The sequence below is a fragment of the Limanda limanda genome, chromosome 8, assembly GCF_963576545.1.
Source record: "Limanda limanda chromosome 8, fLimLim1.1, whole genome shotgun sequence".
NCBI classification, from domain to species: domain Eukaryota; kingdom Metazoa; phylum Chordata; class Actinopteri; order Pleuronectiformes; family Pleuronectidae; genus Limanda; species Limanda limanda.
In genome coordinates, this window is record NC_083643.1 from 16,832,514 (window position 1) to 16,848,419 (window position 15,906).

General features: G+C 43.0%; 1 protein-coding gene across 1 annotated transcript; it reads right to left on the reverse strand.

Annotated features, from left to right (window-relative positions):
* Positions 1–1,653: 1,653 nt before the first annotated feature.
* Positions 1,654–15,813, reverse strand: slc25a22a (solute carrier family 25 member 22a). The gene is made up of 11 exons (XM_061075978.1): positions 15,683–15,813; positions 8,689–8,869; positions 8,442–8,567; positions 8,259–8,314; positions 8,021–8,111; positions 7,243–7,297; positions 6,541–6,601; positions 6,149–6,293; positions 5,911–6,065; positions 5,755–5,830; positions 1,654–5,623 (listed from the first exon to the last, which is right to left on the reverse strand). Exons 2-11 carry the CDS (start codon positions 8,706–8,708, stop codon positions 5,470–5,472), a joined length of 939 nt encoding a protein of 312 aa, XP_060931961.1. The 5' UTR covers positions 8,709–8,869; positions 15,683–15,813; the 3' UTR covers positions 1,654–5,469.
* Between the last annotated feature and the right edge of the window lie 93 nt (positions 15,814–15,906).

Below are 15,906 nucleotides of genomic sequence, written 5' to 3' on the forward strand. Positions count from 1 at the left end.
TGCTGCTGCGCATTTGCAATATCGCAACTAACAGTAACAGGCCTGCGTTTTGTCAATAGAGCTTGGAAGGTAATTTGCTCAAAGCGTCCCGCAGTGATTTCCATTTGATTATATTTTGTTTTGCATTGCACTCCATGCCATTTGTTTACCATGGAGAATCTTTTGCCATTTGTTAGGAGAATTTTTCTGCCGGCTAATTTGACCACAGCCTCTTCCCAGATCCTCCCCTCCCGTGGCCCCAGCATCATTGTGCCTGTCACTGATGCATCTGTCTCCTCTGGTATCTATAAATACCCCCCCTTCTATCCCCCTCAAAAACCTGATTCCCATTGATTTAGTGACCTATATACACATCAGCACCATCCCCTCCCTTCCTCCGGCTCTCTGCTCCTTCTATCGATGGTCATACAGTCCCCCCCCCCCCTCTTGACCCCCCCCCCTCACTCTCTCCATCAGTCGCTCCCTTTAAGCTCGACTCAGACTCCTCCACCCTCTCCCCTCCTTTTGCAAGAAAGCATTAATAACTAATAATAATGGTTATAATATTAGAGGAGGCTTAAGTCATGACACATGAAAGGGGTTTTAAATGAGCATAAGAACAGTGGCTGGTGCTCATTCCCACATATATTTCAAAATCTGTTCATTGTAGAAAATTGGAAGCTTTTGGCTTAATCTGTTGTGTGTGTAAACACTGGAGTAGACGGTCGGATGAAAGGAGTCTCGGAAAGAGGCACACAATTCAATATGAAATCTGACTCTGGGTGAAATAAGACCTGCAGACATATAGAAACACAGCAGTACCTATGTCTATGTGTGTGTGTGTGTGTGTGTGTGTGTGTGTGTGTGTGTGTGTGTGTGTGTGTGTGTGTGTGTGTGTGTGTGTGTGTGTGTGTGTGTGTGTGTGCGTATGAGTGTGTGTGCAGGATTAAACGAAGGTGCTGTGGTGTAATTATGCTGCAGGTTGCTGTAAAATAGCTCCCTGGAAACTAATGCTATAAACATCATGGTGAATACATAGCAAACACCAGGGAATTAATAATGTATAAACCGCTGTCACAGCATCGGTTCTGCTGAAACGTGCAGGAATCATGTGAGATTTATAAATCCCATCAGGTCAAATACTCCGGGAAGACATATATTTGTCATACTTTTATCGTGCAGGTTAATATAAACATAATTTCTCAAGTGACGCTTAGAAATTGCAAAGGTTAAAAGAAAGGTGCCTGAGCTGCAGGAGACAGGAGGCAGCTTGAATGAGAATAAGAGAGCGAGGGAGCTGGAGAGTGAGATCACAGCCCATGATTTACTGCCACCTGAGCCTAACATACACCTGTAGTGCTCAGCACTGTTGACACTCATCAGTCTCCCCCCCACGCCAGCCCCATGGCTCCACTTGCGACCCCACACTGACACCTGGTGGTGGCTCGACGAGGCGGCAGATCATCGCCTCACATCAGTCTCAGCTGTCCCTGAGCCCCGAGGAGCCACCCGTGTCATCCCCATACTCCTCAAAACATGGCCCCGCTGTTTTGACTTTCACGACGCTACTGCAAACAGGAAAATGGTGGCGTCAGTTCTTTTGTGTTCTGTCACACAACCATTGGACCTTGAAAGAGAAAAGTCATCCTCAACACAAACGACCACATCAGATGATTCCAGGACAGTCCCGTTTATTGAACAACAAATTGTGACAGGGAACAGATTTCTTTTTTTTTTTCTTCCATTGCATTTTTCATTGTAAACAATGTCTAGGACAACCGTGTCATTCACCACATATATTCATAAACACCCTCCGCGTCGTAGAGAGACTCTCTGCAGATGGACAGTGGGGTCCTTGTTATTTTTAAAGTGCTGTAATGCACAGTTCCTCTTGGAGGAAGAGAACAGAGGCTCAGACCCCAGAACGCCTCCAAGGTCCCGGTTGCATTATTCATACATTGTGTGATGTCGTGATTGACAGGCTGTGTTCAGTGAGGTGTTGGTTTTTTTTTCACTTTATTTTTATGTATTTTTCTAGTGTCCATCTGTGTGTGGCTTCTACTTATTGCATATCAGTGAGCTGGTTCATAGATACTTCGGTGAACGTGTAAAGCACAAATCTTTAGATTAAAATGTAATAAACTCTTCACTATAATTATAATAAATCTTATAATATCTAAGTTACATTCTTATATCTGATTCATTTAGATTATGTAGGCAATATACATTTTTCACTAACTGCTGATGGCTTACATAGTGGACACCATCACATGGGTCTCTTATCATGACCTGCTGTCTCAGCCCTATGGAACAAGTGTTACAGACACAGAGAAACTTTCTTACAAGACTAGAAACTCATTCAACCTCTCCTGAAAGAAATCGGACTCTGATCCACGTCCGCCAAAGCAGCACATAGTTTTCCTGGGACTTAGTATTTAAAGTTGGCCTTGTGGTCTCTTGTGCCTAATAATCCTTTGTGCTTTCTTTGATTGTTTACACTCTGGGTCTTACATTTGGTGTTCAGAGCTCCTCTGCGTCTAACCTGCACCCTGGCTGTGGGCGCTAGGTGGCAGAGGAGCTTGTGACAGGTAGAAGGAACGAGGGGGGGAGAGGCATGGGTCTGACAATCCAAGAGAAAAATACCGCAGTGTCACACTAAGAACTTCACATCAACTACAGCACTACACAGTCAGACACACACACACATACACACACACACACACAGGCACGCACGTACGAAACCGAATGATCAAGGTCAGAGGAAAATTCACAGGCAGAATAAAACAAAATGACTTGCACAACATTTTTCAAGATTCAACCAAAAACAGATCAAAACAAATCTGGGAGGGTTTCAGGTGGGGGGTTCGGGGGGGTTCAAAATCATTACAATCATCTCAACAACACATAAATAGGCATTATGATCACAATAACAGCATATATGAGATGAACTGGCAATCGCAATGTCGAGAAAAAACAAAAACAACAGTAATTGGAAAAAGACGAGCTCATGTGGACAGGCAGGTCTTTTCTCTTTTTTTCTGTGGCTCTGCTCGTCACATGTCAACATCGCTGGAGGGGCCAGTCGATGACCTGACCTATGACTCTCACTTAAGACACTGATGACGCTAAGATTTACTAGCATGTGATTCAGTTGGCGCCGCCTCGGCCGTTAGTGCCGCCGCCGTCGTGTTGCAGCTGCATCATGAGCGAAGCACCCTTCAGAAAGATGGATTTACAACCTGATATACCGGCTTCGATCGGAACGTATTTTATTTCCAGAACTGTTTGCAGTAGTGCCATAAGTCATTCACTTAAAACGAATTACATTTTCTACCATCATTATAGGATGATGCTTCATTTGGTCCTTGTTAATAAAACAGCAGGAAACAGGACGATAGGCCGACCGACAGACTCGGGTGAAAGGCACCTCCTCAACACCAGGTTAGGTCGACGCTAACGTTCCCCTTTGCATACAATAATAAACCCTCATTAATCTGCTGCATTTAAGTTCATGTGTTGCTTGTTGCATTATAACATGTTCTGTCATTTGATATGTCCACATCATCACAACATAAAATCACCACGGTATGGATCGAGGGGGGGGAGCTGGAGAGGTAGGTGTGCAAATAAGCCATCACGTACAAAACAAACCGATAAATCCTAAAACATAAAAGTTCATATCATCTGCATATGTACAATATAGTTAAGGTGGACACTTTGACACAGAAAAAAAAAACGACACATACAAACACTGTATATAGGGCTATATCGCCTATATAAATGAATATTGATAAATAGGTCTCACTCCCACAAAATGATATTACACTGATAAAGTTGCACCGCGCATCTACAGTGCAACAGTACGAGTTGAAGAGCTGCTTGAACTTGTGGGAGCGAGGAAGGAATGTGATTGGTTGATACACCTCAAAGTCACCTTGATCTCCGACAAGATAAACCAATGGCAGGGCTTTGGTGTGGTGGTGCATAAACGCTTAAAGCAAACAAAACCTCTAAAGCAAACAAACTGAGATGTTTGGTGAAAACAATGAAAACAACATTGGTCCGACTTTCGGATAGAGAATCATCTGATCTTTGGGGTTCTGCCTCTGAGTTCAAGTTCGGAGAAGAGAATTTAAATTTGAGTTTTAACTCATCTGTAAACAATAATTACGTCTGGATCTAAGGAGTTAGTGGCTCCACAATGGGTGACTGTTCTCATCAGGCCTCAGCAGGAGATGTCCAGCTTTTAATCAGCATCATTACTGAACTTCTACTAATAATCTGGCTTTTCTATTAAAATTACTCTCAGCCCATTTAGTGTTCGCTGCTAATTCTTTCATTTGTATTCACAGTGAATCACAGAGAGGGGAAAAAACGCCACTGCTCCGAAACTGTGACAACACTGTGGACTGAAGGTTTTAAAGCAGGCCACTCTTTTGGCCACAATCCAATCAGTGATGTCACAGCGGGTGTTTTCCATCATTCCACGACGGCGAACCCCGCTGTGACATCACTGATTGGGGTTTGGCCTCAAGTAGATCATGCTCGTCGGTTTCATTCCCCAGAATAAAATAACATAGATGGTACCTTTTTGCGATTCTGTGTCGATGTTTAACAATGTGAACGTGCAGACGGTTGGTGCATAATAACGGTGTCTCTTCAGTCGAGTGTGTGACCAGGACACAGAGCTATCTTTTACAAAGGCAGAAACAGTGGAACCATTATGGCAGCACTAACTATCAGATGGAACCTGATCTACTTAAAAAGCCAAGGCAATCAGAGTCTGCTTGGAGCTGAATAGCTGAGTTCATTGCAGCCATTTACAGGAAGGGATGTGGATTCTCAGGAGAGATCCTAGGTGCTGCTATCATTTCAACACATTCCCTGGGTCTTTGGAGATGGAGGCTTATATTTTTGCTCTACCCCTAAGTATACTATCTTCCATTAAGACTTAAGATCTAGGGGAATTATTAAATAGCATTTTAGCAGATTTCCTACAGAGCTAATGGTTTCAAGGATTTTCATTTAGCTAGATATGAGTGTAATTTTCAATAGATCACTATAGACTTCTCCGTGATTTAGAGGCGAATGTTGTTTGGGGAAAAAAACCCTGCAGGGAATTAACAGCTGCAGCAACCGAGGGCAGTACATCCCCTTTGGGAATTCAACAATCATATTCAAAAAGAGCAATAAAATGTCTTAATTATAAAGCAAAGTTCCATTAAAACGTCAACTGATATTTGTGGCTTCATTTCCAGGGAGCTGGCGGAGCACTGCCTACTGGAATTGTGTGTGCCACCACAGGCAGCTTGGCAAACAAATGCTCTCTCCTAAATTATTTCAACATTCAACACAAAAAGAATTCCAAAACACAATGAACTGACTGGTCATGCGTTGACCCATCGAAAAAACCCTCTTTCAGACCGAGTTGATTCCTCACGCGATTGGTGTGATGCATTATGGGAGGGAAAGGCAGAGAGGAGGTGCTTCTTATTTGTCTTTTTTCGGCAAGCAGCTGAGTAGAAATTCACCAACGCCCAAGAAGTACATCACCTGGGCAATGCCGAACAGAGGTGCGATGACCAGGGCTCGACAGTAGGCTCCCTTCAGGAAGGCTGACGGACCCTCATTATGGAGGATTTTCCTAGAGAGCAAAAATGAAAGGTGGTTATATAACTTGAAACACGCAGCCAGCAGTAGCTGTGTGTCAGTAGTTATGGTGGTGCAGTAAACACCCTGCCTGCCTCACACACAGAAAAGACACAATGAGGTCACCTGATGCAGTCTGTCACTCCGCTGTACGTGTCCTCTGTGCTTCCTCTGTTCAGGGACTGCAGGCGCGTCTTTATCACTGCAACACACAGAGCTCAGGTGAATATTAAGCATCGGTGATTGCGTTCCTGTAACAGTGTTCACGGCCTCGCTGCTCACCATCGACAGGGTTGACGGCCACAGCGGCTGTGCTGCCCGCGACGCAGCCCGATATGAATGACACGTAGAAAGGAGCGGGTCCATCTGCACCTCTTTTGCCCAGGTTATTCAGGTTGGCAAAGAGGGGGAAATAGATGATGGAGAAAGGGACATCCCTGCAAAAAGAAAGAATCAGACAGATGAGCACAGTTTGTCGGAGGTGGTTGGTAAAAGTCCTGGATTGGCCAAATTTTTTTACCTGAGCAATGTGGCACCAAGACCTTTATACAGCCCAGCTATGCCCTTTTCCCTCAGCAGTTCTCTTGCGAGCTGGATGGCTGTCGGGGACTTGGGCTCGACAGAACCTGCTACCACTGTCTCTGGCATCAGCTTCCTCTGAGCAGCTGCAGAGTACAAGTCCCACAATATTAACGACAGCAGTTTACAGCTATTTGAAATGATAATGACAATGATGGTAATAGCAGTCATTTGGGCAGACATTTTGAAACCATAACAGTAAAAAGAAATTAGGATAAAGCAGTTGTAATAACTAACATGGCCACATGAGGCCACTGTTTGTCAAGTGTATCACACACACCACATTCCTGATTACAAAACACCATCTGGATGTCATTTTCTCCTTTGTCTTACCAATTCGTCCAGCATCTTGGAGCTGGATTTTCAACATCTCCATAGGAGTTGTGACAATAACCTGAAAATCAAACAAAACAAAGGACTTTAATTCAGTGTCAGTATAGTGTCAGTTTAGGGTTGAATAGCACCGAGTGGGTCAGACAAAATGTGTGTCCAGTGTAAACCTACTGGCAATCATTAGCTAAACGTCAACTCTTGTTTTCCTCCGTAATCCACACAGTAGTAACTAGTTAACTGGATTAAGGGTGAGATGGCCGTGTACTCGGCTGCAATCTTAATCCAAGGTCTGCTACACTTAATCTAATCATTCTCCTTGGGCCTGAAGCCTTTGGCCTCATTAACAACAGGCATTTTCCTTCTGACTCACTCACTCACAGCCAAGCAGGCAAGCACTCTCACAATGTCTTATCTGATCACTCACCTCCAGCTGCCATTGTCTCTGACAGGACAGCATTTCAGTAATTAGAAATCATTCATGAAAATGTCACATTCAGATCAGAGATAGCAGGAGAAATCCACAGAGACGGACTGCGAGCACCTTACTGCAGCGGCCACCTCTCGTTTAAATGGAGCTATGCTTAAAAGTTTCTGGAGGCTGAGGCTCGTGGTTTGATCGTGAGCTGACATTGCCAGTGCTAAGGGCGGAGGTCAAGATGGAGAACAGGAGGATGGCATTAAAGCAGCATCTCACTCACTCACCTGGCATGTACCCGCCCCACATCCAGCCAGCATCTCTTTAACAAGAGTGAGTTTCCTGAAACAAAAACAGACAATAAAAAAGATCCGATCACAAGCAGACACCAGATTAACAGAGTGAGAGTATGAACAAGTTTATTTCCACAGTCCTGGAAAAAAGGAGCTGCCACTACCTGTGCTAGCGATGCTAATCTTTCCACATCAACACATCAGGCACAAGGGCAGATTAATAATTCACAAGTTGAGCGGCTCGACCAGACGAGTCAATCATTAATCAGCCTGCATGTTTGTCGCCATAGTGATGGAGATAGATGCCCCAGAGTTCTTTAGGTTTATCTGTGCAGACAGGGCTCATGGGAGACAGAGGGGGCTCAGGCGGTTCAAGCAACACCAGATGATGGTTGCTAATGATTTGAGATGTGATACCATTGTGTGATAATTTAATTAGTGACATGATTTCAGACACGGCCTCTGTTGTCACACGTATGCACACACACACGCACAGGCACACGCACACACGCACGCACGCACACACAAACACACACGTAAGTCTGTAATTTTTTTAACCATACATTAACAAAGCACCATGTACAATGCAATGTAAAGCCCGGTGCCTTGGAGGAGATGCCAGAGCAGTGGAGGATTAACCGGAGCCACGGTGAGAATACAGACAGCTAATGTGTCAGGTTACATGTTAGTAAACACGGCAGCTAATCACAGTGTGAACGAATGAAGGGAGCGGGTACGTGTCACTCAGCCTGTCGGCACATTCATGGCTCACCCGTCTTTAGAGAGGTGTTGCCTGAAGAAGTCGTTGGCAGCCAATTTGATGGCTTTCTCTGGCGTGACTAGTGTTAAGTTCACCGCCGCTCCTGGGAGGATAAAAAGGACAGAGATCAGGAAAGATATCCTGACGAAAAGTACGAATCTCAAGAACTAAAAATGTGGCTTTTATTATGATAACGATGTGACATTTTTCATCTTAATATACATTTACACCATATTGTTAAAAAACCTACCTCTATACATTCCAAAATACCCCTCTGACCGGATGGTCTTAATAAGGCAATCTGACCTGAAACACAAACACAACAGATGGTAAATCAGTCAAACAGCTGCCGACAGGATGTGCAGAGAATCTGATGATGAACTGGGTGTCTCTGCTGTTTAATGTGTAAATGGAAAACGCAGAAGTCTCATACATGCTGGAGTAGAGGCGACATCCATTTTGCTGGTTTTGCAAGCGAGTCTTGGCCAGGTCAATGGGAAACACACAGGTCACTCCAATCAGGCCAGCGATCCCCCCATTGATCAGTTTGGCAGGCAAACTGGAGGAAGGTGATGACGAAGGTGAAAGAGACAAAATTATGAAGTGTCAAAGGATGCTAGATAAGACCAAGGCCGCAGTGCAGCATATAATCTTTGTGGTTGTTTCACACTCAACTTTACCTGATCTGCTTGTCAGCCATTTATCTGAAGCCCCGGCAGTTCAAAGTGTCAATCTGTGTGTCAGCGAGTAACTCAGTGGTCGTCCCTTTTTTTATTGCTGTTTGTTCCAGTGCTGTGTTCCTGTCCAATGATTTGCTCACTTGTTTCCTTGCGGTTGTTGTAAATGTAAGTTAGGGGATATCTGTAAAGACACAGGAAATTATCTGTTAAACATCTTTCAACAATAGGAGGACTGGTACATTTCAAAAGTTAGAATGAAGCAATTTTGCGTTCACCAACATTACTACATAGACTTGCTTTAGTAACAAGATGGTACACCACCTCAAATACAAGGTAATAACTGAAAATATGTTTACATCAAAAATATCATTGTCAATAATATCAGCTGTTTGGAGCTGCAACTAATGACTCTTTTTAAAATAAATTGTTTTCTCAGTTAATACTTGTGGTGTCAATAAAATACCAGATAACAGAGTCAGGGTGGTGTGATCTAATTATTTGTCTTGTTAATTTTCAAGGGGATCACGAAAACAAAATGTATGCATTTAAACCCAAAAGTACAAAAACAAGAGATCATAATAACCTGAATCATGTAAAGCCAGAATTTTTATTTAGCGGTATATGGATTTCAGGCGGGAGTAAAAATACCAAAAAATTATGACAACTAACTATAAATAAAACACAAAAATACAACCATATATTTAGAAATGTTTTTTACGTAAAACACTAACATAAATTAACATACTAATTTGCATTTATTATTATTTATTCTAACTTTTCATATCTTGGCATATTGTGTAATGTCTGTAAAAGGCTCATATCAGCCAAAATGATCTAAATCGGTTTGGCTCCACACAAAAACGCTGTTTTTTTGGATGGGGATAACTTGCAGAATGATTATTGAAAAGTCTTAATTCTCAGGTATGATGCGGGCAAAACCAAATACATAATAATAATCCCGACGAGGAGGGTAGCACATAAAGAGTATCAAATTTGGCCTAAGATGATGCAAACAATATCCTCAACACAGTCAACAGGCCTGTTTAGAACAGATTACACCCAGCCAACTTAAAACCAAGTCCAGGAATCATTATCCGAGACTCACTGGTTTGCCGTGGCCCAAACCAAATACAGGCCTCAGTTACTGCAGCTTGGCAGTTTTCAGTCAAACAACTTCTTCCAAATCCTCAAACATTCAGTTCACGAGCAATACATAAAAAAACTAAATGCAGCAAAACTTCATAACTGAGAAGCTGGAATGAATATTGAAATGAAAGAATGAAAAAGTCCTTTCCAAAAGGTGATTACTAAAAACCTTGGCCCATACTTATTAATCCTAAATAGGGAGAATAGCACACAATAGCATTCTCTTAGTAAACCACAGTTCAGGATGATAATGTAACATCTTGACAGCTCCCTCAAGATAGAGCTCTTAGCCATCACTGCAGAGATAACACAATATTAAAGCAATCTATCACCACTGGAACATCTGTGCGTCACGCGTGTCCTTGAATGGAGATGTTTTATGCATAAGCCTTTTCAGCGTTAAACTGATGCAGGAGAAGATCTTCCCCCCCTTTATGCTAAAAGGATAATTTAGAGCAAACAGATGATGTGGCTAGGAAGCTACCTATTTTTGGTACAGTACAGGACGCCCTCAGAGTGAAAAGATGCTTCTCATTTACCCCTTTCCATTCTCTCCACCCCCTCCGTGCACCAATCACAACCTGCCTGTGCGTGTGTGAAACCTGCCTCCTCCTCTCTCCTCCTCCTCTCCAGCCCTCCCCCCCCCGTTTCCCTCAGTCACGAGTCACGACTCTCCAACGCAGCTTTTCCGCCTCAGATCTCTGCTGACTCGTGGGTTTTTGTGTTTGTGCAAGTGTGTATGTGTACACTCGTGTGACAATAACATCACAAATTCCTCCGGATCGGTTTCATGGAGACTGCACAGCATGCGTGGATGTCTAGGTTGTTTGAGGCGGGCGTGAATGCAGCTGTGGTTGTGTTTGGGTTGGATGGGGACTTGAGGCTATTGCTGGCGGCTCCAGTGGTGAAGGAGGAGAGGAGGTGGGTGGGGGGGGTTTCAGAGCAGGTCAGCGAGCCGCCTCTGTCCTCGCTGGGGATTGGGTGGGCGTTGTTCTCTCAGCTCTTCACAGCTTACCTCCATGGCTCATCTCCCTCTGACTGTGCATCGACCTTGTAGTTTTCTCACACAGCAGCGATACTGAGCACACTCACCCACCTCATCTCCCTGCACGCTCTACTTTTGTTTCCCTATTTCTTGCTACTAACTTCCTCTTGAGGAGTGAGCACGTTGTTAACTCCACAGTCAGCACTCTGGCTTCTTCCTAAACCACAATTTACCCAAGACTATATGTTTTCTTAGCGATAAGGCTGAGAGGACAATGTACGGGGTTGTGAGGGGCACTTCAAATGAGTCACCCATCAAACTGACATCTCCCACCTTCTTCACTGCGCCGGCGGCTTTACTCCTCTGCTCTGCTTCATCTGCACCACACAACTGTGTCCACACTAGGACATTTATTTGACCCTCGGCCACTGTAGTGTCTTGTCATGACCATTAGAGTCTGTATGGAGAAAACTAGCCTGAGTGTGCAGCTTCCAGAGCACAGTGTCACCACTCATCAACCATATCTGCATAGAAAATCCTACATTACACGCAGATCACAAGAAAAAGAAAAACAACTATCTGGTAATTCTTGTCTCCAGACCCCACGTCACCACATCGGTAAATCACTTCACAGTCACTGTCAGGGTTCTCGATTAATGATCAAATCGCTTAGATCTTAATAGAGGAGAGACTGACCAGACATGATAAACAAGGCAAAACAAGAGATTAACAGAGAACTGAAAAGCTCTTTATCAAACTATTGCACCAGAAATTTAAACATTCACACACACACACACACTAATTCACACAGAGGTCATATTTTGAGTTTGAAACCTCTAAAGCCGATAAGAACTGATGACTAAACCACACACAAGGTGATTGTGTAACTTGCTCGCCATGTAAAACCTTGAACCTAAAACTTCCACAGACACGGTCGATTAGAGATATTGTGGAGTCTGGACGCCGACAGGCAGATAACATCTCTGCTCTGACCCTTGTTCATCAGTTGAACGTGTACAATGATCCCATAAACACTGACAAGGAGATATGGGCAACTGAGAGATACTGTCGGCGAAGCAACATGCGGTAGAGGGTTAAGTTTCTCAATTCTATTGGATTTATTTATTACTGCACATTCTCTTATAACCTTTTCGGACTTAACCAGAAACTTTGATATTGGGTAGACCTCTTTGTGGAGATAGTAAACAGTCCCCATTACTCCCTAACTAAACTAAACGAGCACATTGTTAACGTGCACTGTGACTACTTCAATTTAAATGTTGAAAATCCTTGGAACGATTAGAGTTGAACATTTTTTAACTTGATTAAATAATTCAACTGTCTAATGCATGTATATGCTTGGTTTATAAATGGATTCAATAAAAATAAAGAAATGTTTTTCTTTCAAGCAATGCAACAACATTTATGCTAAAGTATATGTAAAAGATGCATTATAAAAACTGACAATACTGGTTCAGTATACAAATGTGATCAAAAAGATAAATATAAACCTGCAAATACTAAAAATCTGAAGAAAAATCCAGCCTGAAAATCAGTGTCAAATATACTCCTCCCATTCAAATCACCCAGTGAAAGTTCTAATTCATTCTTGGCTGCTTCTCGGTCCTCCAGTGCCAAACCGAGTAAAGGTCTTGCTGACTAAATGACAGGAAGTGTGGTGACTGATAGGAGGATGTGATACAGCAGGACAGTACAGGGACAAAGCGCTGAGGTAGCACCCGTTTCAAATGACTGTGGCTGGACAGAATGACAGTTAAGAAATGAAAATCACATGAGTTTCTCATTAGCAGAGAGAAGAGCTGTTATAACCAGCCCATCTGTCTCACATGAACTGGGTTGATTAACTCACTGTGAACAGATCCTGAGAGGATCTGCACTGAGGTCTGTTTTCAGACACAATAGTGTTGAGTACTTCTCTGTGCTGCAAGAACACAGTGGCCAGATCTGATATGAAACTCAATCTGTCCAATGTGACTGTCCTCTTATCATTATTTTCTACTTAAGTATTCCTTTGTAGTAGTTTTAAGGTCTATTGTAAGGCTATCAGCTACTATTATATGATTCAGCTTAATAAATTTTGTCCTTGTGTGTATTTGTTGCATCAATTATTTATAAAAAAGGATTTGTTTTTAAATAGTTCTCTTGCAGCTGTGTATTTACAATAAACCTGACAGCTGCTGTGAAGCATCATCATATTTTTATTTATTTATTCGTAGTGATGGTTTATAATATGTGGTCTATTTCTGGACACTGCGGAAACAAGGGATGAATTTTGTTGTGTCACACATAAATCTGATTACTATTCCCTCTTCCCTATACAGCATCGGGATTATAAACCTAATACCTACTTATGAAAGCTCTCTCGCAATCTCCACTTACAACCAGTGGAGGGAGAGTTATGAGTTGGACGGGTACAATTATTTTCTAATACAGGTGCTCCAATCGGAGCTGATACTCTGCGCTGGGAGGTGGTGTAGAGTTTGGTCCCTCCTCTGACACCACATGTATCCCCGTTGGCCCAGTTTCTAAAAGTCACCTGGGTCTTTTCTCTTGTGCCTCTTCTGTTTTGGCTCCATCTTAGCTTTCCTGCAGCTTTGATGGGGGGAATGATAATACCAACGTCAGTGAACTTTCCTTAGAAAGAACGCCAAATGGCATTTGATTACAGTTGTCAAATTACAGTAACAACTTGAATGGCCTGAATGTCTGTAACTTTTCAGGCTTAACCTTCCCACCAGTATGTCATTTCTATTCAGTGCACATACACCAGTGACATTTAACAGTCCTTGCCTCTGGATTTTTTAGCTCATATGCCTGTAGTCTTGTATGCCGATTAAATAAATAATAAACCCAAGGTTGTTGTTTTTACTTCTGAATGAAAGTAACAATGTTTTTAATGTCACAGCCAAAACATTTCAACCGGAAAGCACAAGGGATGAGTCACCTTACACCCGAGAATGGCTCGCCTCATCAATTATTTGAAGGCTGCAGGGCTGCTTTCATACATCCACTGCTTGGCCTTTTCATGACCTACATACTAAGACACAAGTTACTGTGTGGAAAATAAGTGCGTCCTTTGAAAGCATGCCAGTTTGTCATCTGACACCTTATTCTGCAGTGAATAGCATCCTATATATACTGTGGAGGCCTCAGCTAGGTAAATAGCAGAGCGACCAATATGGATTTCAATTCTAGAGACCACACCCACTAATCGGGCATTACGGTCCACAACATCAAGTGTAGACCACATGGTGAAACTTTTATGAAAAATCGAATTAAAGTTATAAAATGAGGCTTACCACCGTTTGGCAGTAGGTTGTGCTATCACTATCACTACATACTACAAATTTATAGATATGTTCAGGTCAAAAACACTATTGTTTCTCTTCAGATCTTATAAATGTTTCACCTTGGCAACAGTCAAAGACATCAAAGGAATCTACACTGACATTTTGACATTAAAGCAAACTGACAACAATGAATTATCTGCTTAATGAACCCTTCGAAATGTTCTTCTGTATGAAGCCTGGCTGGAGTTAAATAGTAAATCACAAACTACTGTTATTCTTTCAAACGGCCTAGTGACCACAAAATTAAAAATGGCCGTCTTCCTGTTGAGTTAATCAAATTGGTGCCAGGACTTTATTGTGCTTTGATCATGATACACATGTGTACTAAATTTTGTGAAGATCGATTAAACCTGACGGAATTGCTGCATTTGAGGGGGCGCTGTTGAGCCATTTTGCCACCCCGATTTCAAATTATTCCAGTCAGAATATGTAAATTTTCACCAGGCCTGACATAAAAAATGTGATTAATTTGCCTGAATAATCGAAAAAATAGGGCCTACCCACTGTTGGTGCTCGGGCCCTAAATATAGAACTTGAATGTAGAAAATGCACATCTGTTCTGCATTGTTTATTCTGTAAGTACCGAGATGTCAGTTCGAGGCTTATATCGGCCAATCGCCATCGGGCTCCAGTGAAAAGGAAAGTTAGTGACCAAGAGCAGATGTTAGGGACATGTCTTCAGTTGTTAATAAAAGTGGAATTTATCAGCAAATGATACCGAAATGTCTGTGAAATGCTAATATGGACTGATGTTATCGCCCAGTCTGGCTCCAGTAAAAAGGAAATTGGGTGGAATACAAACTGACTCCACCAGGAGGGATATTGAACATTAATAAGCATATATTTTATTTAAATGCTTCGTTTTTCATTTGTTTGGTTGTCTGACACGTTCAGATTGCCAGTAAGTGCCGTGTGAGTTTTCTGTACCGGTGTCAAACAGGAGGTGGGCCCAGTGAAGTGGGTTCACCCTCCACCACCATCACCAGTCCACTGATGACAGCCTCCGCAGGGAGCGCACACCGCCGGCACAAGGCGGCAGCTGCAGCCTCCTGGAGCTCCCAGACAAATCACTGAACTGGTCCCAGTGATCCGGTCACAGGGAAAAAAAACTAACATGTCCACACAAGCAATCGAATTCACATGAAACGCCTGGTGGCAGCAAATGAATGAATGAAAATGATTTTTCTGTCAATCTGCCCGCTCGCTTTTTACCGTAATATCACAAAACCTTATTAAAGACGTCAAATTGAATGTAATACAGCCGCGGTGACGACACTTAGCAACAAGGCCTGGCGGTCACAGCTTCAAAAGCACCATTCAAAATGATATATGCATTTCTCACATAACGGAAAATGACGAGGCTCTGCGGTATACTAGCATCTCTTCATGTTGCCTTTAATCTCCGTCTTTACACCACGATAGAATCTGACTAAACACGTCGCTTCCACCACAAGCAGCAGCAGCTTCCAGCGAGTCCCGTTATGTTACATACCGCACAAGAGGAGGCGTCTCTGTCCGGTCCGGGTCGTGGCGTGAAATCAGAGCCGAGCTTCTCTGTGACAGAACGACTGCTGCAGCTAAACCTACCCACCTACCTACCGGGGTACGAGCGTCTGAGTCCGGAGGAGGAGGAGGAGATGGTGTGTGGAGAGGAAAAAAACAGGGAATAGGGATTTAAAAGAGTGGGGTCCCCTGGTGGCGTGTAGTAGAAGCACA